The 26,698-nt window shown below is 37.1% G+C and overlaps 1 protein-coding gene across 2 annotated transcripts in view; it reads right to left on the bottom strand.

The window, feature by feature from the left end:
- The window catches only part of rxraa (retinoid X receptor, alpha a), a 162,444-nt gene extending 136,008 nt beyond the window's left edge, over positions 1–26,436 (bottom strand). For both annotated transcript variants that reach the window (XM_079847742.1, XM_079847744.1), the window contains exon 1: positions 26,361–26,436. In XM_079847742.1, the coding sequence (XP_079703868.1) occupies positions 26,361–26,391 (31 nt within the window). In that variant the 5' untranslated portion in view covers positions 26,392–26,436. The remainder of the gene's footprint in view (positions 1–26,360) is intronic.
- Positions 26,437–26,698: the final 262 nt, after the last annotated feature.

Genomic DNA, 26,698 nt, shown 5'->3' with positions numbered 1-26,698 from the left:
TCCTGTCATGCAAAGCTGGATTTTCAGCATCATTACACCAGTATTCAGTGTCACATTATCCTCCAGAAATTATTCTAATTTGCTGCCCAAGAAACATTTCTCATTATTATCAATGTTGAAAACAGTTGTGCTGCTTAATATTTTTGTGGAAACTATGACATTTTTTTTAAAGTTTAATAGAAAACTAGAAAATATATATCTAAGGTCAATAAATATACAGTAAAATAAATTATATAAAATAAAAAATATATAAAAGTCAATGATATAAATTGAGGAAACAGTTAATATTTTTCCATATAATTTTTTAAAAAGATAGCTTTTAACAACACAATATAAATATATGATATTATATGAGAGCCAGTTATATAAATTGGGGAATCAACAGGTTGTCTTCATAAAATCACACGTAATCGTTTGTGTAAGAAAAATATCTATATTTAAAACTTAATCGACTAAAATAACTAGCTTCCGGCAGACGGCCATACGCATCGATTTACGACAAAATAGTAACACTTGAACTTGATGCAAAACATAATGATGGCAATTGACGCCTCTCGTGATTCAAACAAACAGGGCTGGGCAAGCATTCATCATTACGTTGTGCATCTGCCGGAAGCTAGTTATTTTAGTCGATAAAGTTTTAAATATGGATGTATATCTTACACAAACACATCGCTTCACTTCAGAAGACCTTTATTAACCCCCACAAAGCCGTGTCGAGCACTTTAAATCACCAATAGATGCGCTTTGATGGACTTCCAAAGACATACAGCCATCCACTGCCATTATGAAGCTTGGAAGAGCCAGGACATTTTTTAATATAACTCTGATTGTATTCGTCTGAAAGAAGAATGAAGAATCCTAGGTGTAAGAATACACCTAGGATGGCTTCAGGGTGAGTAAATCATGAGCTAATTTTCATTTTTGGGTGAACTACCAACACTCTTATTTTGTGAGCGTGAAACCAAATGCAATGCATGCAAAAACAGGTTTACCCTGGTGTGTCTTTATGAGCACAATTCAGCATTGAAAGAATGCTCAAATTCAGTACAAATTTGTTTCCAGGCCTGTTCACCTCAGCCAGTGACATGTGGGTGTGGGAAAAGTATGAGTGACTTAGCATAAAAAAACAAGTTGGTCTTTTGACAGAGTATGGTGAAATAAACATCACAGCAAGGCCGATGTTTTAACTCGCCATATTGACTTTTGCTATGTAAAGCAACAGTATACCCGAAGGACCTTCAAAGAAACGCTGACACTCTATATTGTTCGGTCACAGCATGAAGTAAATCATGGGGTGAATATTCCCTATTGTGTTGGGATACGGTCCAGAAACAACCAGGCTACAATGAAGAGAGCTTCACTAATCAAAAGCGCATGAAAATAAACAGTGTGTCAAACTAACAAATACCGGATCGGGAACGATCCCCTGATAAAATCTCAGGGTCGTGTATTTCCAGAGAAAGCGCAACTGACAAATGTTGATCTTGCAGCTTGACAGTTTCATCAGTGACTGTTGTTTTAGGCCAGCATCCCGTCTTATTTATTTTCTTATTGTTTGGAATCCAAACTTTCCGGCTTCTCTGGTTTTATTGTCCTCAGCAATTTTTATACAAGTATTCAATGTCACCGAATTGGCACGGCCCAAGACAAGTGAGTCTCAAGAGTGTTTAGTGTTAAATGGGAGTTTGTTGACTGATGCCTTTTATCTTTTCTTTTCTTGGAAGCACAGATGACATGCCCTCAGCAGAACCACGGCCCCAAACGTTCTTCTCCATCTTACAAAATCAGCCCTTTTTCCCCGCACAAGTTCCTGACAACCGTATCAACGATCTCAGCAGATAAAATCTCGCTTGAAGCAGCAATATTTATTTTTCTTTTCCTCGAGAGTCACAAATTTTTTCTTCCTGTCTTCATTATGCTCTATCATGCTCTTCCGAAATATGTGCTTTCAACAAGTGTGGAGTCAGCTGGGCGGGCTGGATGTGCCGAGAGTTTTTATAGGTCGACAGTGAAATGAGTGAGGAGAAAACGAATGCTATTATTGCAAAAGAGTGGTCAAACTGCTGATGATGGGGGTTTCACTTCAACTCTACAGTGAGAAGAAACAGAGACAGGCTGACTCATACCGCTGCTAATTTCAAGATTTACACACTGATGATTCTCAAAAACCTACTCGAATTATCTATAATCTGCATGATCATCACTTTACATGGGTTTTCTCAAATGAACTGTAATATGAGCAACAGAAAACAAGGATTTCAGACCTACTTTTGCTCATTCTAAGCTTCATTTTTTTAAGCCTTTTTGTAACATAATATTTTAATGTAAGATGTTCCACTTCCAAGTGCTTAAAGACGTTTTAAGCTTTAAAGACGCCATGAAATGACTTTAGCAATTAATTTCTTATATGCTGTGAGGTAAGCATCTGATTGGACAAAAATTTGTGTAGTGCAGGATAAGTCATCGACATTTTTAGTCTATTTTCATATCTATCTATCCATCCATCCATCCATCCATCCATTCATCCATCCATCCATCCATCCATCCTTCCATCCATCCTTCCATCCAACCTTCCATCCATCCTTCCATCCATCCATCCATCAGTTTGTGGTCGGTAAGATTTTTTTAATGTTTTTGAAAGAAGTCTGTTTTGCTCACCAGTAAAACAGTGATATTGTGAAATATTATTACAATTTAATATATTGAACTAAAAAAGGTTTTCTTTTTACAATGTAATTTATTCATGTGATGGCAAAGCTGAATTTTCAGCAGCACTACTACAGTCTTAAGTGTCATAAATCGTTCGTAAATCACTCTGTGTTCTATAATGTGCTCAATAATCATTTCTCATAACAGTTGAAAATGGTTGTGCTGCAGAATATTTTTATGAAAACTGTACAAACTTTTTTTTTTTTTGATGAATAAAAAAGTTCCAAAGAACAGCATTTATTTGAAATAGAAATATATATAAATGTCTTTACTGTCACTTTTGATCAATATAATGCATCTTTGCTGAACAAAAGACTCTTCTGGCAAAGTCAAACAATTGCTTCAAAACCATTTCACCTGTACTCAAAAATCAAACAATGCTTTCAGATCATACACACACACACACACACGAGTCAATAATATAAACAATACAGATCATTCATTAGACACTACATCAAAAAATGGAGAACACAGCATTCAGAACATTACAGAAAAAATATTGTATACAGTAAACAATTCTTGCAATTACATAAAAAAGCATAGTAATTGCAACTGAGTAAGGTGAATATAATGTATACTGTATGTACTGCAAGTATAATATTATACTGAATATTGAATAGTAGGCTACTGAATGTCTGTATATTCAGCACTTGTGTATACTGTAAAAAAAAGTCCAACTGCAAAAGCCAAAAATGTCAAATAAAACTAAATGAAAAGTTCCAGTACACTCAAATACTGTAAGATGTGCAAAGCATCACGTCTTCCAGCAGACTCTGGCCTGAGGACTTTGTCCACATCAGAGGCAATGTTATCTCTAAAAAAAAAACTCTAGTCTGACAGATCCAGCCTTGATAACACCTCCCTCTTCCTCATCCTCCTCATCCACCACCTCTTATGTACTTGTCCCTCTCCGACAGTTTCCATCTATAGTTGGTATCAACATTCAGTGCACCTGTGTACTCTGAACTGGCTTATATTTTGTACAGTTGGCTTGATCACATCATTAGAAACATGTGTGAACAATTTTGAATTGTTGTGTGTAAACGATGACAACTGTGTTTTAGTTGTGTTGAACTTTTGCCTCTTGTGTTTAGTGTTTTGAGACACAAACGTATCACAGTGCGAAATGTGTTTTAGTGAGTGAGAATTTGCTTAGAGTTTTGCAAAAAAGAGTGCATGAGATTTGCAAATAGTGTCTAACTGCCTCAACTTGTATAAAGTTTTGCAGAAAGAATGCTTTATTCAACAAATTGGTTATAGGCTAGTGAGAATAGTTCAGAGAATGGTGTTTAGCGTCTTAACAACTGTAAAAAACTGTAATATCTCCAAACCTTTGAAGGGCAGGGTGAAAAAACAGACCACAGCTTAGTCAAAAAGTTCAAAAATATATTTATTTGCTCAAATAAAAATGTTAAAATAGAGAAAAAATAATGCCTATACCCATTCATAATCTTTACTTATTGGCTCTTTTTCCATGCCCTTATTTTTGCATGAAGTAGACTAACAGAAACAACAGTCTACCCAGTCGGCTGGCCAACTTCCTGTGCTGTGCGGTGAAGCACTTCAAGGGCTGGGTATCAAAGGCAGGTAGAAACTTACATGTAAGCTTAGCAGAGGCAAAGGTGAAAAGAAGGGGCTTTGGCATGCAGGCACAAAAACGCAACAAGCAACCTCAAGAAAATTTAAAAAGCAAGTACTATAGGTGCTTTCCACAATAGGGCCAGCCTGTGGTAAAACACGCCTATTCACACTCTCTCCCCAATCCACCCTCTATGCCAGACACAAGATTCGGTTGGACAGAGACAGCGAGAGTCTGAGCCTGCTGTCTCCTCCCCTGTAAATGAATCAAAGAGGCACAGACATGAAAAATTCTTCTTTCTATGCACAGTCACATTTGGTTGTGCCAGTGACAATTCTCGGTAGCCTCGCTCGCTTTCTATCTGATGTGTTTCCTTGTCTATACCCACCCTTCTCCCTCCCACAGAACCTACAGCTGCATCTACGACTGGTTTTCATGAACTTTCTACATCTGTATGTCTAAGCAGCACGCTTGAATATTTATGATAATGATTGATGTGCTGTCAAACATTTCCTGGCCGTATGTGTCCAAGCAATGTAAATAATTCACCAACATCCTGTGCAAAAAAAAAAGGAACATGTAAACAGTAGGAGGGAAATTATCTTGATCTTTTCTAAATTTGTGAGTTATATTTCCAGACTTTAGTGTCTCCTTTTTATATATAAATGTCTAAAATAAAGTGTTTTTGGACACTTAAGCCACACTTTGAAACTTCTTCCTGTAAAACGTTTTACTTGAAAAGTGTGCTTGTGTTTTCTTTTATTTAAATGTGGCTAAAGTGTTTAAACACTTTTTTGACAATCAGTTATGTTTTGCTAATGTTCGAAATACCATCGTGTAAGGTCAGACCCCTCACTGTGGTTGTCAGCACTGTTGTGGTACAGTATACGAATGTCGTTTTTTCCATTGAACTTTACAAGAAGTTGTGCCACTTCCTGATAGGTTGTAATTATAGCAACCGAGATATGGGTGGCATGCACACACATCTATAGCAATGATAGATGTTTTTTGATTGCTTTTGTTTTAACCGGGTTCACTATGAGTGTTTTCCCAACCACACTCCTGCTGCCAATGTGTTATGACCGTATCTATATAAAATATAAAGTCGTCTAAATCCTCCCATATGCCCCTGAACACACTGAAACCCATCTAGGAGACCGAGAGGGAAAATAAATTAGAGCAACTGCCTTTGGGACACACAAAAAAAGAGTGAATTTATCACAGCAGGTGTGATGGAGTGCATGGAAAGTGACAGGTGCTAAAGAGAATGAACTAGAAGCAGAGCTCAGCGCTATCACAGTCAATACGGATGTCACAGCTTGGTGACAACATGACAGCCTGATTATTGTAGAAAGTCAGTCCCCACTCAAGCTCCCAGACACAAACCCAATGCATTCATGACTAAGGATCTTGTCTGTAACCGAATAACTGCTCCCTGCTGTTCAATACAGTGTGGGTTTACAAAGCATATCAAGAAGAAAGTCCACAGAAGCCTACAGAAATAAGCGCATCTTATATATACACATACACACAAACGTTAGAAAACACGGATTTTTATTTGCACTTAAACCTGGAAATAAAAAAAATGTGGTAACACTTCAATTTAAGGTGACATACAAGTTACTATATAGTAATAACAGAAAATTATTATAAATTAACAGTAAATTATGCATAATTATAAGTAACTAAACCTAAAACAAACCCTAACTCTATAATAAGTACATTTAGTTAGTTAATATTACTCAGTACTTATTTGAGTAATTATAATGTAACTACGTCACCTTAAAATAAAGTGTAAACAAAAAGGTTTTAGGATTTGAAACAAAAAGAAAAGTTATGATGTAAATTGAATAAGAAAACTACCCTTGCCGTCATCTCACGCTCATTTTAAGTTAATCTTTAAAAACACCAATAACTGAATAACTTATTAAATGCAAATCTCAAAATAAATATCCATTTTTCATACTGTACAATATATTGGGTGATGCATACAGTACATTCACTTTTAAAATTTTAGTTTTTAGTGATTAATTATATTGGTGTGATGGTTTAGTTTAAGGATTAATAATGATGATGTGATGCTTAAATTCACTTGTAGCATTTTAAATGATTGCTTTTAGTTTTTATCTATTTTTAGAATTTTAATTAAATATAATGTGTAATGACATAAAATTTAGAAAAAGAAAGAAAGAAAGAAAGAAAGAAAGAAAGAAAGAAAGAAAGAAAGAAAGAAAGAATAACGCATGAGACTATAATGCTTCTTTTCTTCTCAGTAATGGCCTTGAAGAAAACTCGCCCTCCACAAAGCCCTACAATGGAAAGTTAGCATTTAGTAAATTGGTCTTCACGTTTGTGTATTCAATAAGCAGACAGGAACAGTCTCTCTTATCTGGCTCAGATCACATGCACAAGCACAAGCAGGGCAGATGGAGCTTGGAACTCATTTCAATATTCGATTTGGTCCGTCTAGCAGATTCAAAACAAGTTACAAGGGGCAAAAGTGAGCTGTAACAAAAATAGATGTGCATCAGTGTTGCACAAAGACACATGGGTTGTTGCAAACTGTTTCCACACTGCGCCTGTCCCCTGGTTCTGGAAGCTTTAGTCCTGCAATAACACAGTGTTGCTTAATTTTACTGCCACAATGTTTTGCTCGTACCTGTTCCTGGTGTGAAATGACTGTGTGTCTGAGTGAATCATACCTAATTCACCCAGATATCACCCTCAGACTGGCCCCTAAACATCTGCCACCCACATGTCTGGTCCACCTACTGACTCCTCCACATGACTCACTGTTTTGAATTTATAGTAAAACAGCATTTGAAATACATTTTACCTTCATGAACATATTTCAGAGTGAAACAGAATGAGAAAAAAAGAGAACTTATTGGATCAAGTTGATGGTAAGCATGATTGAAGGAAATACATTTTTCAAATTAAATGCCCAATTATGCAAAAAAAAAAAAAAAACTTATTGGAAATATATATAACATTAACTACATTTTAAACTATTTATTTTCTGTAATTTTTTGCATATTCTGAAAAAGATATGTATTTTGTATGTATATAATTTTATATTAAAGTTATTTCAGAGGTGGTGCAAATCATTACACATGGCAAAAACAAACATTCTTTTTTTTTTTTTTGGAATAACATGCTCCAAAAAATCATGCACAATACAAAAAAAGTTATTTGGGTCAATTTTGATCTAAAAACATCAATCTGACATCAACTTCTTTTATAATTTTCTTCTGTAGCCTCTTCCTGCTCAAATTGAAGCTTTTCAGTGACTGGATCTAAATCTATCCCCTTCACAAAAAGTGAGATACAGAGTGTCTGATAAATTTAGAATTCGATTTAATATCCTTGAGATATTCGTCAGGCCTGTGCTTCGCTGACTTTGGTCACTGATTTTGTGTGACGTCCTCTCGGTACATGTGGACCTGGGACTAAGCATCAGATGGGGAGTAGAGAAAATATGCACTTACATATATATCCAATATTCATGCCCTGAGTGGCGAGGCTGCTCGCAGTCATTAGTGCACTTACACTCTCTCTGACAGGCCTGTCTCAGACTCATCAGACAGGCCTTCTGAAGTCATGTTCCTCTGCAAAAATCATGAGCCTGTCACCAGCCGCCTGCCTCCCACACATAGAAATGTCTCCATTTCTCTGCAGACATTTTTTGAAACTTTTTTTTGTTTATGCTTAAGACTGTAACCATATAAGAAATATGAAAGTCTACAAAGGTAAAGGTGATGTTAACAGACAGATGATATTATTCTATCATGAATAAATAAATGAGTGAATAAAATATTAGAGTTGGTCTATAAGCTGTAAGTAAGTGTTTTTACTTTATGGATATAATACTGGAGTTCAAAATAGATTTCATTATATAGACATTATTTATTTAAATTATTATGCATTATTTATGTATATAGTGTTCATATTTAAGACTGTAGATGAATTTACTTTATGTACTTAATATGTTTTTCGTCTTGTTTTAAGTTATGTTTACTGGAAAACAAGCAAAACGGCTAAACATATTAAGGCTAAGTATCTGTCAGTGGAAGACCTTTTCACTTATTTTAAACAAACATACAAAAAAAAAAAAAAATGAATTCTGCCAGTTGCACAAGATAAACACTATTCTCTGAAAACAAAGCGTTTTGCTTGTCAGATAAATTTATCTTGTTTTAAGGATTTTTTTGCAGTGTGCATCAAATCCAGCAAATAGCTCTATAGCTAAAAACAGACCATGTACAATTATTGTTTTTCTAAAAGAAAAAGAAAATACCTTCACACCAAGTGATTCATTATACACACATTTTTTAAAATATATATACAGGTGCTGGTCATAAAATTAGAATATCATCAAAAAGTTGATTTATTTCAGTAATTCCGTTAAAAAAGTGAAACTTGTATATTATATAGACTCATTACATGCAAGGTGAGATATCTCAAGCCTTTATTTGTTATAATTTTGATGATTATGGCTTACAGCTTATGAAAACCACAAAATCAAAATCTCAGAAAATTTGAATATTACATGAAATCACACAGTAATTACACAGTAATCCCATGGTCATTGAACCAGGTTTTGGTTCTTTTGGCAGTGTGGGCAGGTGCAAATCCTGCTGGAAAATGAAGGAAGCATGAAGTGCTCTGGAAATGTCCTGGTAGACGGCTGCGTTGACTCTGGATTTAATAAAGCACAGTGGACCAAAGTCCTCTTTTCTGATGAGAGCAAATTTTGCATCTCATTTGGAAACCAAGGTCCCAGAGTCTGGAGGAAGAATGGAGAGGCACACAATCCAAGATGCTTGAAGTCCAGTGTGAAGTTTCCACAGTCTGTGTTGGTTTGGGGAGCCATGTCATCGGCTGGTGTTGGTCCACTGTGCTGTCCACTCAACGCAGCCGTCTACCAGGACATTTCCAGAGCACTTCATGCTTCCTTCAGCAGACAAGCTTTATGGAGATGCTGACTTCATTTTCCAGCAGGATTTGTACCGGCCCACACTGCCAAAAGAACCAAAACCTGGTTCAATTACCATGGTATCACTGTGTAATTACTGTGTGATTTCATGTAATATTCTAATTTTCTGAGATTTTGATTTTGTGGTTTTCACAAGCTGTAAGCCATAATCATCAAAATTATAACAAATAAAGGCTTGAGATATCTCACTTTGCATGTAATGAGTCTATATAATATACAAGTTTCACTTTTTTAAAGGAATTACTGAAATAAATCAACTTTTTGATGATATTCTAATTATATGACCAGCACCTGTATTCCAAAACCATCACATTCTACCAATTACAATGTTATAGAATAAATCAAAGTAAACAGCTATTGTGATCATAGGCATATTTAAGTTTGAAAATCGTCCTTTTAGTTTGTCTCACATGAAAGTCTTTTAGTTTGTAAAACATGAAAGAAAAGAAAAGAAAATTGATTCACACAACTTAACAGAACTTGCGATAATTCACAAGATCAATATTCAATTAACTCCTTACAACAATTGACACGACCATCTTAACTCTACAATAGAAATCTCCATCACTTATTCACTCTGACTGAAAACAATTTTGAAGTTAAAGCTAAAGCTAAATATAGTTATATTGTGATGGCTTTTTAAATACAGTACAGTCAAACCACTTCTTTTCAGAAGTGTAATGTCTTACTTAATGTTAGAAACAACACAGAATACATAAAGAAGATACTATTAAAATACTATACTACATTAAAATAGTATAAAAATCAACAAGCTCACAAAATAAACTGGAAATGTAGAATGAAGAATCTTATTTCTGTGTCAGCCTCACCAAACTGGTGATTGTTTTCAAACAAGTTTCCCAAACACTGTCTGCCATTGGACAGCCAAGCAGATAGCCCCGCCCCAAACTCATGTCATTGGGTGAGCCAGTGTTGCTATGCTGCTCACTCAAATAACCAGAGCAATGTTTTTAAAGCACTACAGTGCTCACATTTTCGCAGGAAATCAACCCATAATTCTCTCTGCATATTCAACTAGATATGAGAATGTTTTTCATGTCAAAAAATAACAAAAATTAGCTTTAAAAAGTGTATTGCATGAATAAAATAATTTTTTTCTAAAAAAAGTATGGTTTTCTTGGCCTAGATAGATGATTTGTAATAATCTTGAAAATCAGGCAGGTTAGGACACTCACTTAGTTTCTACCCTGAACTTTTCCCTGCCTGAAGCATTTTTTTTCTGATCAGGTTGTGCCGCCTCCTTCTCTGGTCTTCACAGAAAACTGTGAAGTGAAAAACTTTGTTGGGTCTTTTCATGCCAGTAACCAAATGAGTTACGAAGTGTATTTCTCAAAACGAAAAAGTCTGTACAAGTCCAATAAAAGAAGAAACGCTGGTAAATGTATTCCTCAACCAGACAGTGCTCACCGCTGTCTTTTAATCACTCTAAATCAGACAGAAAATGACATGCTGTTCACATTAAACACATTTTATTACAAATATATCCTTTAACCTGGGAGCCATGATGTGGCTCCTGCCTCTCAACAATGAACATGAAGGCCAAGTTGAGGCACAACAGCTCTGTTTATGACCCAAGAGGGGAAGTTTCCCTCTGATCTGTGTGTGTCCTCTGGGCCAAAAGGAGTCTGGGGGCACCATTTGTCTCTATAACCTACAGACGTAAACAATACGTTGGTCCACCTGCTCCAGCCATTATCAGGCCCAGAGAGGGATGACAATCTCATCGGCCCTAACAGGACTACCCACTGGGGAGGAGGCAATTAGGGCCTGGGGGAGACCAATAAATCTCCATAAACATCACCCAGATGCTCTGCCTCAGTACTGAGTTAATGCACAACAGCTTCCCTGCTCTGCTCTCTAGGGAACATGCGGCACTACAAGGAAAACTCGCCTTTTATCACAAATCCCACTAGAAAGAGTCGGACTGGAGTTGAAAAGCCTGGAGAGAACAGACGAGGAAGCCTCAAAGAGAGTAGAAACTTCCCCACGGTCAGCAAAAGAGTAACTAGCAAAGCCCTGCGCTCGAAGAACCAAAGTTTCTCTCTCATGTGTGTTTGGACTGACAGAGTAGGATTAGTCCTTGACCAAACCGTGATTGTGGCAGCAGACTCTCAATTCAAACAGGTTTCTTCAGCACAACCATGTCGGATCAAGCACAGAATCCAGCCGAGCACGCATCACATGCCGCCGAGTCTTTCGTTATGACCATCAATTCCATGAATGAATCTCACGACCTCATTAGTTAAACTGCTACCAGCGTCGTTTGGCTGCGGGCCTGGTTCCCCTTTCTCACATCACAGGGGACGTTCACCAGGCACATCCTTCCCGTTGAGGAAACGCCTGTTTCCTTTTTTATCAGATGTTAAATAACACAAATGCCTCTGTCAGCTTGAAGAGAATTAAAAGAACACATCTGCACAAAAAAGAACTCATTGGCTGCCGCCTTCAAGTGATCTCCAAGTTCCAGATGCATCTGAAATGGAAATCGCAATGACGAATACAGGTCATTTATAGTCATTAAACAGGTACATTAAACCTGTCAAAAATTCCAGTCATATGTCTGTGTGAGACTTTGGTTTTGTATAGCTTCAGGGTGTCTGCCACTGTTGCCTCGTGCATACACACCTCCTACTCACACGTGCAAACACTGGAAAGGAAGTTCCCCGTCCTTCACTGCATCGCTGACACACACCTTCCCATCTTTTACCACTTTAGACACATCAAGTGGTGGCGAACACTTTTTTTTTTGTCTTCCCTTACCTCTTTGGTGTGATATCACTTTACTGGGTCACCAGATTTCTCAGTGTCACTGTGGGGACACATTGCTCACCTCGTGACTTCTTTACCTCTTGAACCAGCAGAAATTTCCCCTTGATACCAGCCGAGACAGCCAACTGTCATTTTCTCCTCCTACTTAATAGGAAAGAGAGGAAAAAGTGAGCCGCAGGAAGGGCAGGCATTGGTGAAAGCGAGAGTTGGAAAGCGATAAGCATCTCGGCTTATTTGTAGAGTCCCTCATCAAAGTTGAATGACTGAGTAATTGGTTTGTAACAGTAACACTTACTTGGCCATCAATAATGGCCATGCAAGCTTGGATAGAATTACTTTGCTGGGGGGGGACCGTTGTCGGGTTTCAGGATCATTATGATCTGAAGGGACACGGTTATGTTGGACAAATATTTATGCAGTGTTGAGTTACTTGGAACATCCTAACGAGAGAGCACAAGAATAGGCAAGGTGATTGAGAAGTCAAATACACATGTCCGACATTATTATCTAATCTAAAGATCTCAAAGCAAAACAGTAAGGATAAGATTGTAAGAATCAGCTTCAAGATTAGAAATGATAATTGTAAAGGGTTCGGGTTCCGATTCCTCTTCTTTAATGATCCTGATTTTTTTAGCAGTTCCATTAACAATTATTTTAGTAGAAGAAAGTTTAAATTCCACAGCCTAATGATAAGATAATTTTGGAAAATCTATACATTTGGTGGAATAAATTGAATTCAGTAATTTGCTTTAATGAGTAATTATTTCAGGAATCAGACTACACTGATCACACTGTATGCTTTTGATTCATTAAAAAGACTGGGCTCAAAAGAGTACTTCGTTCTGGAATCAGACTATACAGGGGAGCAAATAAACCAACTCAAAAGAGTTATTCGTTTGGGAATTAAACAACATGAGCTTGATTCTGGATGATGAATGCACAGCATGTTCTTCAAACTTGCGTAATATATTGCATACATGATCCAGAGAGACCTTTTCAAATGCTCAGCAGTCAGAAACAGAATATTAAGCAAAACACAAGGTCACCCACAACTTTCATAACCTAAATCAAACTTTTTAATGAAAGAGTGGTTCTTTAGCTAAATCTAAACCCCACTGCTACTCAAAACCACCTTGAGATTATGATCCCAGACTGTGCTTGTTTGTTTTCTGTGACTGTTTCCACTTCACTGCTCGTGTTCCCTCCTTTTGCTCTGTGCAACAGAACCCTAGAGATGACGTTATGATGTCATTTCATATGTTGACTTAATACCCCACAGTATCACATCAAAACATCAGACAAAAAATCTGCAGATCTCTGGGGTCACACACACAAGCTCCGAATTAAGATATAATTTGACATTTGCAACTGGAAAAAGTTGCCGTGGCACAAAAAACAAAACAGAAGGTGGAGAGAAAACGGAGCTTGCTGTATTTCTCAGACTCAGGAACGCTGGTGTGGCCATATGTCATTCTCTCTGGTTTCCCATAAGTCCCTTGTTACCTCCCCAGAGATGCACAGCTGTGGGACCTCGGTTTGAACTCCCAGCTGGGGGTTGAACAATGCTTCCCTCAAAAACAGACTCACTCAAACACACACACTTTCGCGAGTAATCATAGCCTCATCCGGGGCCAAACTTTAAAGCTGGGGATCACTTCCCTGTGGTCGCTGCCCAGGCAGTAAACAGATCCAGTGGGCAGCTCACCTGAGAGAGCTAATGCGGAACCCAATCAGGCCTTCTCAGATGTCCGGCCCTTTCCACTGCCACTCGGGCAAGGCTACGAGGGCAAAGACAGGGGCCTGTGGAGAGGGATCATGGTGATACCTAATCAAACGTTGTAAATCCTCTCTGCAGACATTGATATTGTTTCATTCACTAATGGCGTGAAACTAACTCACGCCACATCGCATATGAAGTAGGTGACAAATATAAGTCCAATGATTCACTGAAACCGATAACATATGCTCTGCACAGGGAGGAGATCACACTACCTCTTGAAGCATAATATCAAAACAAACAATGAGAGTTTGGGATCCGTCTGGGCCCAGACACAAGGGAGTCTTGGGATTAATTACCTAGTGGTGACTAATCATTCCTGTGCAACTTTGAATGGGAAACTTCATTCGGAAGCATGAAATCTCTCCACTCTATACGTCTACATTAGCACAACTTTTTTCTTTGAAATGTTTCTTGTTATCTGATTTTATTTTTTTTTAAGGAAGATTGCAAGGCAGAAAAAGAAAGTAGAAAAAGCTAGATTTTGGCATGCCAAACATGAGAACGAGAGTAAATGTAAGAAATGTAAGAGATTTGTAACATAATCTGAAAAATAACTAGTTTTTGAGGCAAATTAATACTTTTGGTAAAAACATGAAGACAAACTATTTGTTTACAATGTAATAACAAGCTGAATCATGCACAAAAATACCAAAGGGTCGATTCTGATTTTGTCGCATGTTGACTTAAACTTCACTTTGGATAAAAGTGCTGTCACACTTTAGATAAGGGTCTAATTCTCATTATTAACTAACTATTAACTATGCCTTTTGCCTTAATAATAGCCAAACTACTGCTTATTAATAGTTGTTAAGTTTAGGTATTGGGTAGGATTAATGGATGTAGAATATGGTCATCCAGAATAAGGCATTAATATGTGCTTTATAAGTACCAATAAACAGCCAATATCCTAATATGCTTGCTAATAAGAAACTAGTTAATATGATATGATATGAAATTAATATGATATAATGTATGAAATAAAAAAAATTGTGAACTTAACTGATGTTGAAATTGTGACTAGACAGCACCTAAAAAACGTTCTCTTATACATTCTTACACATATTGCCTTTAAAAGATCACTGTGAATAAGCCCCAGTGGTAAAAGCTCACCTCAAGTGGAGGAAAAAAGCATTACACTGCTTATTGTCTCAGCAAGCAATTAGCCTTAAAAATTCAAGAGGTTTTTTATTTATGAAAATGTGCAACTTGAAGCTGACTTTTTTTATTTGGCTAAATCTTCATTTATTGGGTATACCGGTATACACTTCATGACACCCTGAACTGTTCAGCTTCTGGTCAGTAGTGCTTTACTTTAAGTAGAGAGACAGCCCTTGGAAACAAACCTTCTTATGTTTCCATTCCTTGTCTTAGCTCATTTGTCTCTGTTAGGTCAGGGACAGACAACAGCTTCACCATTATTAATATTGATCTAAGGCAGTTACGATTGATTTTCTCTCACCCATCATCCTCAGGTCATTTTTGTTGGTCAGGGGACCTGGGATATTCCTAACTACCGGAAAGCAAAGCATTTATGTATTTATTTATGGAAAAAGTATATATATATAAAGTGGGATTAATATAAATTAATTAAATGTATATATATATATATATATATATATATATATATATATATATATATATATATATATATATATATATATATATTAGAGGTGGGCATAGATTAATTTTTTTAATCTACATTAATCTAGATTAATTTTGAAATTAATTTAGATTATTATAGATTAAAATGGCTCATTTAAATTCTGACGAAGGCATTCAGAATATGTGTGCTACCCAAATAATGACTATAAAAGTAAGTCTTTGAGAACGGGTTTCTCAAGCCAGGTGGCGCATTAGACCAGGGGCTCATCTCCTGTTTCCAAAATGCATCACAAACTGCTTGAGAAAGCTGTTCTACTCATAGACTTTAAAAGGTTACTACTGTACTGTTACCGTCCGTAGGCAACATTAGGTAGGCCTATGTTATTATCAACTACTATAGGCTATCAATTAGGGATGGGCGATATGGCCTAAAATCCATATCCATATACATTGCAGCCTCTTGCGATAACGATATATATTATAATAAAACCATTTCAGAACAGGTTACACAGACCCTGCTAAACAACTGCTAATGTTTTTTGTTTTTTTTAAAGGGTGTATGTAGTTTTGAGAACATATATTGTGCAAAACTGTAAGTATACAACATAATTTTGCAGATAAATAAAATGTAAGTACACTAGCTGCAGAGACTTAAGTAGGTCCAATGTTTATTATGGCTTGGAGCTTATGAAACCCCAAATTTAAAATTAGAATATTGTCTAACTGATGTCTTTTCAGTTAAAAAGAAACACAACAACGATTCTTAAAATCGGGCGCAGACAGAGATTATGTGCTACACCACTGAGATATATTGGGAATAATACGCGCGCGCTGGTATTCAGTGATATCATGTTTTGAATTTGAGGTGGTAGAACGGATTAGTCGTGTGTTAACTTACCGAACTGTGACCCCACACACTCTGTATATAGTTTGCTGCTGCTCGTCGGACGGCTTAAATCCGAACCAAGTCCAAATAATGGATGTTGCACGGATCTTTTTCACCAGCTTTCACTTTCAGCCGTGTTTACTTAAGATGACGATGAATATGATGCGTTGCAGCCGGGTGTACCTCGCGGCCGCGGGTAGATTGCGTCATCATAGCTTGTGTAGTATAGAGTAGTTCCCAACCCAACTTTGAGAATAGATTAACGGCGATATTTTTTTTATCGCGCGATAAGAGTCTCGCGTTAACGCAGTACGTTAACGCCGATAACGGCCCACCACTAATATATATATATATATATATATAGATGCTGGGCTGTTAATACATGTATGCTTTGTTATGTCATTTTGCCTCCAGAGTCTTTCTGGTAGAATTGTATATATAAAATGTAATAAATTAATTAATAAATTAAAGGTAGGGTAGGCAATGTTTTTCATAAACACTTTTTGTTGTACTGTTTGAAACTCTCTTCACATCTTGATAGCAATCGTTAATAGAAATGGTTTAAATATTATTAAATCTAAGCCTACATATATCTTCTGTGGAAGTCTTAGAACCAAAAAATGTTCGTCTAATCATTGCATTTGGTCCGAGCCACTGAGCGCTGAGCCAACAAACAGCAGTCGCCTTTTACAGTAACTCCTGTCCCAAAACAACAAGCTTATACTGCGTTCACGCCATGTCGTAATTACGTCACGCTCTACTCTGAGCTGTTCTGAAGGGAGGGTGTGATCTCATGCTTTCAAAGCTAGCTGGCTATTGCTAGCCTCTCCGAAGTTGCCTACCCTACCTTTAATACATAAATGGACACAAATAGGTGGGACTTTACCACAAACAACCAATAATTGAAAATGACTGGTTTGGCATTTAGTTTGATGTTCATAATCTTGTTTCTTGAGTATTACCATTTGTAAATATTGTACAAACACTGTTCTGACCATGGTTGATTAATTTAGTTGAGAAACTGAACATATCTTAATACATACATTGCCACTGATAAGTGGCATCTGTCCACTCTTGAAAGGCAGCAGCCACCACTGATCTAATCAGTGACTGTGGTTTCCTATGCTACCATGCGCTGTCTCCAGACTACATGCTCCGTACTTCATAAAGTGGGATTAATACATAACTTTATGCCTGAATCTCACTAAGTAATAAAGTGATAAGTGAGCCACAGATTTACCACAAGAGTTCTGTTAGGCAATGTCTTTCAATGAGCTTATTCAGGTTCAGGAAGAACCGCTCTGTGGTCTTCACTGGGTGCCTACAGGCCTAACAGATGCTCTACTTTTCACATTAACCCAGGCTTACCGGCTCATTGTAAATACACACAAAAGTACATTACTTCACAATAGATCAAATCTTCAAATTTTAGGGTAAAGAAATGTGCGTCTTTATTAATTTCAAAGCCATTTAAAAAATAGAGGCTACTGAAACGGTGTAAGTTATGATAGTGTAGAGGAAAACGTAGAGGAAATAAATACCCCTAAATGTGAATAAAGCTAAACATCAGCATATACGCATAAATGAAAAACCTAAAACACTTTCTTTCCCCATTGAGCTCCAAATAAGAAAACCTACAGAGTCTAAAGTTGTAAACATAATTTGAGGCACCTATGGGCTGGCAGTGCATTATGGGAGAGAATACACATTCAGACATTTTCAAAAGGAAGATTACAGATCAATATATCAACAAATTTGATATACAATTTCTAATATTTTTAAATAATCTCTGTTGGGGAAAAAAAATTAAACCTGCCTAAGACGGTTTTCTAGTCTTAACTTTAGATAGCTGCTAACTAGACCAGCTGAAGTCTAGCTTTAACTAATTAAAGACTAGTTTGGTAAGACTGGAAGAGCATCTAAGATAAGAAAAACAATTTTGAGTAAAACTGAGTGAAGCTGAAGCTGAAGAGCATCGCATTGTGGGACACACGGTGTGCTCTCTGGTATTTCATGCATACAAAAATAGTACATACAATGTTTAGTATACATACTGAAAAACTGCACGAGTAATACGGTTGTATGCTATTTCGAGCATCAGTCCATGGAGGGTGTCTGAAATGCTCTTCTCTGACTGTGGAGCACGGTATGTACTATTACGTCCTTCCCATACAGTGATTTCCCTCCTTACCATATCCATTCTCATCACTAATATGCCAGCTAACCTTCCCAGAGACTAGCCATCCTTGCTGTCATGGCACTTGGCAAGTGCTGAGTGTGAATTAGACATGACTGGGTAACTGCCGCCCAGAGTCTTATCCCTCAAGAGAGAAGAACCAGACTACAGAATACAATTGGATACAAAAACACAAGTGTCAGTTTGTCCATCAGTGACTTGTCTCCTTCCTGTTGTCTCTCTATGTTGATAATATTTGAGGCAGAAAACCATCCAAAAGCCATGTCATCTGTTATGTCTTTTAAGTTACTGCACCTGACAAAACAAATGTTGAAGTAAACAGCACTACCCACAGGAAAAAAGTTGACAATGACGGCATAGACAACTTTACAGCTAAAAACAAATTTCATTTTTAAAAGTCACCATGAAATCACAATTGACAATATTTACTTGATTAACAGTGTAGACAATTTAGCAAATTCATATTCTGTCTGGCCCCCATTCTGGCATGTAGCGTCCACTTTAAACAAGATCCTCCCAACATTTGTTTTTATTAAATATCCTGTCTGAAATACATCACATTACTGGAGTAAAATGGTTTGCACTAGGGATGCCACAATTCTCAATATAATATTGAACCGTTCGGTACGACATCCACGGTTCAATACGCGCTTGTGAATTGCGGTTTTTTCGGTTTTACGTTTAAATAATTTATGTGCGTTTTATTTCTCTCCGAATTGACTGTTTGTGTGTGCCTGTAAGTCTACAAGCTGATAAGGAAATTCCCCGCGAGTAAATATTCAATATGCTCTAAATTTAGGGGGCGCTTAACCATCATTCCACACTTTAACATGGCGAGCGGCGGTGAAGTGAGGCTACAGTACGAGGAAGCGCCGGCGTCTTTCAAATCCGTGGTGTGGGGACATTTCGGTTTTGCCGTTGAGTATAGTGCCGAGGAAGATAAACAATAAACGGTAAACAATAAAAATAACTGTGTGCAAGCATTGTTTTACACGTGTAGCCTACTCAAACGGAGACACTTCCAACATGACTGCACATCAGCGGCGCCATCACCCAATATCACTGTCTGAAGAAGGCACAAATATGTTTATTTGAAATGGTCAATTTAAAGAGGTCGCACACCGGACGCGCAGCGCCACGTCTTTTAAATTCGAAAACATTATTCTCTATGAGTGTACGTAGCGCTACACACACCGTCGGCGCCTTTCGGCTCAGGACCGTGTTCAAAATCCTGCCGCGCCACAGAATGCCATCTATATAGTTTTACATTAAATGTACATTTATTTGTCTCAAATCGTCGTTAATGTATATACTGACTTCACCCTGTGCTGCAATATACATTTAGTTTTACATTCATTCACAGAAATCAGCTGCTTGAATGAAAATTGCTGATGTTATCGGATTTTCAGGTGACATTCAGTTAACGGACGCTCTGAGGTAAAGAGATGTCAGTGTTAATTGTATATTATACAATACACTAAGAACTAGTGGACTTTGCTTAGCTTTTAAGTAAAATAAAGGAGTATTGCAATAAATCGTTTTTATTTTTTTCTACTTAACCTCTTACTGTTCCTATTGCCTAAGCACAGAATAACAAAAAAACACTATTATGTGTCAGAACCGAACCGAACCGAAAACCGTGGTTAAAAAACCGAGGTATGTATTGAACCGTGGGCTAACTGTATTGTTGCATCCCTAGTTTGCACACATCAATTTATGTTGACTTTAACAAAAATATGATCTACAGCCTCCAAACTCCTCATACAATGGCATTGTTTCCTTCCATTGTACTCTGTACAAACGTTTAATGTTTGTATGTCAAGTCATTTGAATGAAATAGACTACATAATTCAGCAAATAACTATGAAGGACATGTGCATAAACATATTACTGAATTCAAATGTAGTGGCCTCTCAGTCTGCAGTCTATTTCAAAACAGACCACATAATATATATGGCATTAAGCACTGGCCTCTAATTTAATTTCCTCTCAAATTTGGCAGCACAGCTGCATTAGTTCACTGTGATCAATACGAAGATGTCTGCAATGAAAAAAAAAATCATTTTACTGTCTTTATTTCAAATTACATCATGCAGGAACATTAAAGTAAATTGTAGATAGATCCTGTTTCATTATTTATTGTTTCATAGACAGTAATTACTGTTGGACGACTTTGATGTGGTGAAAGCACTGCTCCTTCCCTTCCTGTTTCCCTTCCCTGCTAGCCGCCCATTCTATAATTATTCAAAGGATAACTGTGATTAATTTGATTAAACAGTCCATGCTATGAATTAAAAAAAGAGAGAAAAATATACATTTTAAGTCATTTGGTTTGGTCTCATTTTTGACCACTGTGGTTAAACTCCAGTCTTCACTTCTTCTCCTTGAATAATAATATGTCTTGTCTTTAAATAGGACATTTTTGTGGTATGCCACAGTACCTATTCAACTCTGGTAGACCCCACGAGTACATTCAAACAAAGCACATTTGGAAATCATTATGATTTAGCCGCTGAATGGAGCTAATGGATGGGAAACAGGGTTTAGGGGGTTTATAGGGAAGCTGATGAACATATTCAGAGAAATCAGTTCATTAGTCTTGGCTGAAAGCAGAAAGCACACTCGTGCAATCATAGCTCACTGTAGGCACACATCCTAAGTGCTCACTGAGTGTGGTGTGCCGAGCCAAACCAGAGAGTTTACACAACCTTAAACGAGCAATCTACGGAGTGCTAAACTACCACCTCTCTGAATTTATAACATGTTCTGACGATAGTAAAGACAACCGCAATGTACACACACAGGAGGAGTTTCACTTTGAGCTTGGGTGGGGGGGACAAAATTCCACGGGAAGGTGTATTCACACCAAGGGATCAAGGTTTGGTTGGCTAGCACAGCTGCTGGTAGTTGCCAGTGTAGTGCAAGATACACTTTTTGAAAGAACTTTTCTAGCTAATCAAAAGAGCAGTTAGCTCTATGCTAAACAAGTAGCCCAAGCTCTATATGCTAACTGAAAACACAAAAAAGGTAAATGTTTAATTTTTCTCAAATTTGGGGTCAGTAAGAATTTATGTTTTTGAAAGAAGTCTCTTTCAAAGCTAATTTTATTCCGATACAGTAAAACAGTTTTGTAAACAGCAATGTATATGTAATATATTTTAAAATGTAATTTATTCAGTAACACTTTAAGGTGACTTAGTTACACGTTACTACACATACTTACACTATTAATAACTGTAATTATGCATTAGTACAAGTAACTAACCCTAAGCCAAACCCTAACCGTAACTCTACAGTAAGTACATGTAGTTAATTAATATTACTCAGTACTTATTTTAGTAATTACAATGTAACTAAGTCACATTAAAATAAAGTGTAACCACTTATTCTTGTGGTGGCTAAGCTGACGGATAAAAATGTTGATTAAAAAAGCAATTTCATATAATTTCAAATTAGCCACAGAATAGAGCACCAATAAAATCTTTGACTAATGGAATTGCTTTCGGCAAGGATCTTGCATGACACCAAAACTACACAATTCGATGGGCAAAAAGAATGTTTCTCCAATGATAACCATTCAAAAGTAGCCATGTATTCTGACAAAACAAACGTTTTTATTTCAATATATCACTAAAATCAATTTTTACAGAATGGGGATGCCGATAATTATTTTCATGTTATGGCTAATAGCAGATAAATGGCAGATTTTAAAATTCAATACTATTTCGTCTAAATAAAAAAAAAAAATGAAAACTCTAAAATCAATTGTTTTAAATGCTGTGAATTTAGGCATGCCAACATTATAATGTCCAGCATGAAGAATTTATATTTTTAAGATTTGGATACATAGAGATAACATTTAATCTTATTAAATGATTAATGTCTTTAACAATTCATTTTAAATAAGTGTAAGATGATATCTAAATGTAAAAATGGGAGGAATGACCATGCATAAATAAATATGCGATTTCAAAATCCAATACAGTAAAATAAAAATATCTCTAATATCGGTCTCCACATTGCATACAGAAGTAAAGTTACTTGTACTTTTCTAAGAGTATAGCTAACAATGCTAATGTAGCTTTCTGTGTTATATCCACAACAGAGACGCTAAACGCAGGACTTTAAAACAAGTTTGTCATATCTATGCAATAGCCATCTACTCTTAGCCCAGGTTCAGGTGATGTCAGTATACGTCCTGCGGTATGGTTAGATTGCGTGGAGGGTGGCCACTCATGCATGAAGGATAGTTTGGGCTTTGCTGGCGTGATCTTCTGCCTCATGGATTGGCTGCATGATTCTCTCCTCAGTGCAAGCCTGCATGGTGAGCTGTCAAAGTTTATTACAGTCACACACTTCCACGATCAATAGAACCTCATCCCGAGACATACAAGGAGAAGGAAGGATGGTGAAAGTGGAGGAGAAGTACACAGAAAAAGGGCACATGGGGCAGAAAGATCAAGAGTAGAGGATGTAGTGATAATTTGTTTGTGCCTCTTTTGCAGCTTGCATTACAAAACATGCAATCTCTGAGTGTATAGAAGTGCACAGTCAGCCACACTGTCAGAGTTTCAGAAAGATATTAATGAACCATTAAGAACATCGTTCTAATGTGCTGAAGACAAATCAACCGGTTAATGTTGGATCGGGCTAGTGAACCCCTAAACGATTCCTTTCAAGAAAGGGCCTAAATAACACCCGATGGCATAAACATAGGGACGAAATCTGCTCTGCATTTATGACAGATATCATAAGCTATTGATTCCAAACAGAGCAACAATCTTTTCTACAAGCACTGGCAGAGAGACAATCTTTCTTGCTTTCTAAATCATGAAAGGGTCCAGGGGTGTGCCAAAGCTTCCACACGCCTTCTTCTGGGGTTTTGTTTAGTTGCCAATCTGATTCTTTTGGCAGACGACTGTGTCACTTATGAGACAGCAGGATTTGTGTGGCTATGAGGCAGATGGAGAGATTCAGAGAGCCACGGAATAGGAAAATGAGCTGTCGAAGCATGCTGAAGTCAAGCCCGGTCTAGACTGCAATCAACAAATCTTTGTGAAATTATAGCCTGCTTAATCTTCAACACATGACATGTGATAGCCAATGAGGATGATGAAAAGAGCAGATAATTATATGAATGGATGTATTTACATACCCTCATTTAGATAGTGTATGTAAATGCGTATGTCACAGTCTTCTATTGTTTTATATATTTTATATCGGTACCTATAGACTAACCCCTCCCCCACACAAAAAAACAAAACAAAAACAATCATTTACATTACCCCTAAAATAATTTGTGTAAATATAATAATAATGTGTAATATTATAATATGCAATAATATTTTAATTTATTTTAAAATGTAAATTATTCCTGTGTGGGCAAAGCTGAATTTTCAGCAGCCATTACTTCAGTGTTCAGTGTCACATGATCCTTCAGCAATAATGTTTTCGCTGCTTATAGATTTCGTGCCAGTGAAGACTGTGTAACTCCAAAGACTGGATTAATGGCAGCTGAAAAAATCAGCTTTGCAATCACAGGAATAAATGACATTTTAAAGAATATTTAAATAGAAATATTTCACAATATTACTGTTTTTATGCAGCCTTGGTGAGGATAAGAGACTTCTTCCAAAAACAAGAAAAAAAACTTGATTATTCCAAACTTTTGCAGTATGACAATTGGCTTTTTTTCTGTATTGTATTTATATATATGTCATATTTTACTCATTTGTAAGGAGGATTTTGTCCCCAAAGTAAACAAACCCACACACACCTACACTCACCATCTTGGCATAAACTGGCATGTGTATCTATAGGACACAAATAATTGTTTTTTCCCTACTGGATCACTGCACCCACAACATGTATGTCTTGTCAATTAGTCAGCTGGGGACTAGTGGTTGTTTCCTGCACCTGAGAGGCTGCAAGATAGTCTACATCTCATCATATACTGTAGCCCCCTGAAACCCCCATGTTCAAAAACACTACTTAGGATGCAAAGAACAGCCTTTTAACTTGATTATTAAATTAAATGATGACTAAAATCTAGAAAAAAACAAATAATTACCTTCAGGTTGTCACTACAAAAGTCCCCTCAAAAGGTACACATTTGTGCCTTATCTAACTCTAAAGTTTACATATTACTATCTTATACACCAATGTGCACTCTTTAGGGATAGGCAAGGAAGTCTTCCTCTGTCTAAGGGTGCCTAGTGAAACATGTATTTGAAGGAGGAGATTTGAAAAATTACTTTGCAGGAATGAAGCAAATTCAATTTCCGAAAGCTCTCAAAGCCTCAGGTTATTTATCAGGTTCTATTCCTATTCAAATCAATGGATTGATACCATTCCTTCTAAAAACTCTAAAAGGTCTGAACGTCATGTCCATCTGACATACAGCAGCTCAGGGTGGAGCGTGAAGCTGCTAACGCCTCACAGAAAACACTCTCTGGCTTTTGCAACAGCAGTGGCCTACATTCCAAAGCCCCGTGCCAGCCCTGTTGCAAAATCAATACTCAACAGCCTCTCTTAACAAACACCCCGGCTCTTCCCAGTGGTATGACAGCTCTGCAGCCTGCCAAACCTCTGTCAGACTCATATTTATGCGTTAAGATTGAATTCAGCATTTTCCTCCCTCTCTATTTTCTCTTTCTTTTTGTCCTGATGGATGAAATCTGTGGCCGTAGTTTGGTAGTCGAGCCAAACAACTCAGCCTGCGGTCCAGCCTTTACATAAAACCCCAGTGAGGACCAGCCTGTGCAACCATAAAATAAATGTACTTGTGGTTATTTAGGTGGCTACACACGAAACACTGCTATATTAGGGCAAACCACGCATTTCAGGGCACATAGAATAATAGCATATATTTATTGCTCAAAAGAGCAGCAGCGGTTCGCCAACTAATATTTGCTATTCAGCAGAGTCCAAGATATTGCAATCTCGGCTCCTGCCGGGAGTGAAACCTGCACAGAAAGATTTTGTATGCCAGAAGAATGACCTTTACAAAGTCCAAGTAAAAACCAGCTCAGTCACCGTCCAGTGGCATAAACCAACTTTAAAATGCCAACAATCACTTGCTGGAAAATACATCATCGCCTTGTGACATAGCTTCATGCTTGAATGCTCGAGTACTGTACCATTTATCAAATGGTTTAGAACGTTTCCAAGAAGCAGTTTAATCCAGCTGCAATTATCACAAACATCCACACATTTAGAGTGCAACAAAGTGCTTAATTATATAATTAAGTGCAGATGTTATAATTATTGTTTTTATTCATTCTCATTTTCTCCAAGTAAAATCCTACCAATGGATGAATATTCTGGGTTAAATACAAGTTACGGTCTAACGAAAGCATTTGTGGCATAAAGCTGGCACAACTACCTCGATTTCTTTAAAAAGAAAAATCCAAAATCGAGGTTAGAGTAAGACACTTACAATAAAAGTGAATGGGGCCAATCTTTGGATCAATTAAAAGCAGAAATGTGAAGCTTATAATTTAAAAACAGCATTAATTCATCTGTTAAAACTTGTAAAAGTTGTAATGCTGTTTAAATAATTTTTACAGCAGTTTTAAGGTTTACAGATCTGGATAAAACCGGGCCCATTCACTTCCATTGCAACTCAATTTTTTTTTATTTTTTTTTTTAAAGAAGTATAAATTAATTTTTGTGGTAATCAACATCATGCCACAAAATGCTGTCAACTCCCAGACTGGGAATATTCCTTTATGCTCTGAACGCTGTAGGCAGGATAATTAAGTGCAATAAAAAGCCCATTGAAAAACAATCTAACATATCGCAGCCTTTGAGACTCACCCATGTGTATATCAAGGCAGAAGGGATCCATGAGGAACAGCTACAGCAGATAGATGGTTTCTGTGAGAGATGAAGGGAGCTACGCCAGCCTGCGGTGATCTCTTTAGAGAGAGCTTCTCTCCTCCTGACATGTACCTAGGACAAAACAAAAGGTTTCTTTGAGGCTCCTCTTAGAAACACACATCCATGAAGTACCATTCTCCCCCCCTCCGAGCGGTCATTTAAAGAATAGACTGTCCCCTGCTGCCGATCAATCTGTTAAGAACTCTCCATTCTCTCTGAATTAGGAAATCCTGGCTTTCTTCCATTGGAAAGCTATCGAGAGTGAGCACTGCAGG

Source organism: Squalius cephalus (genome assembly GCF_949319135.1).
Source record: "Squalius cephalus genome assembly, chromosome: 17".
Classification (NCBI taxonomy): domain Eukaryota; kingdom Metazoa; phylum Chordata; class Actinopteri; order Cypriniformes; family Leuciscidae; genus Squalius; species Squalius cephalus.
This window is presented reverse-complemented; position numbering and strand designations above follow the sequence as displayed.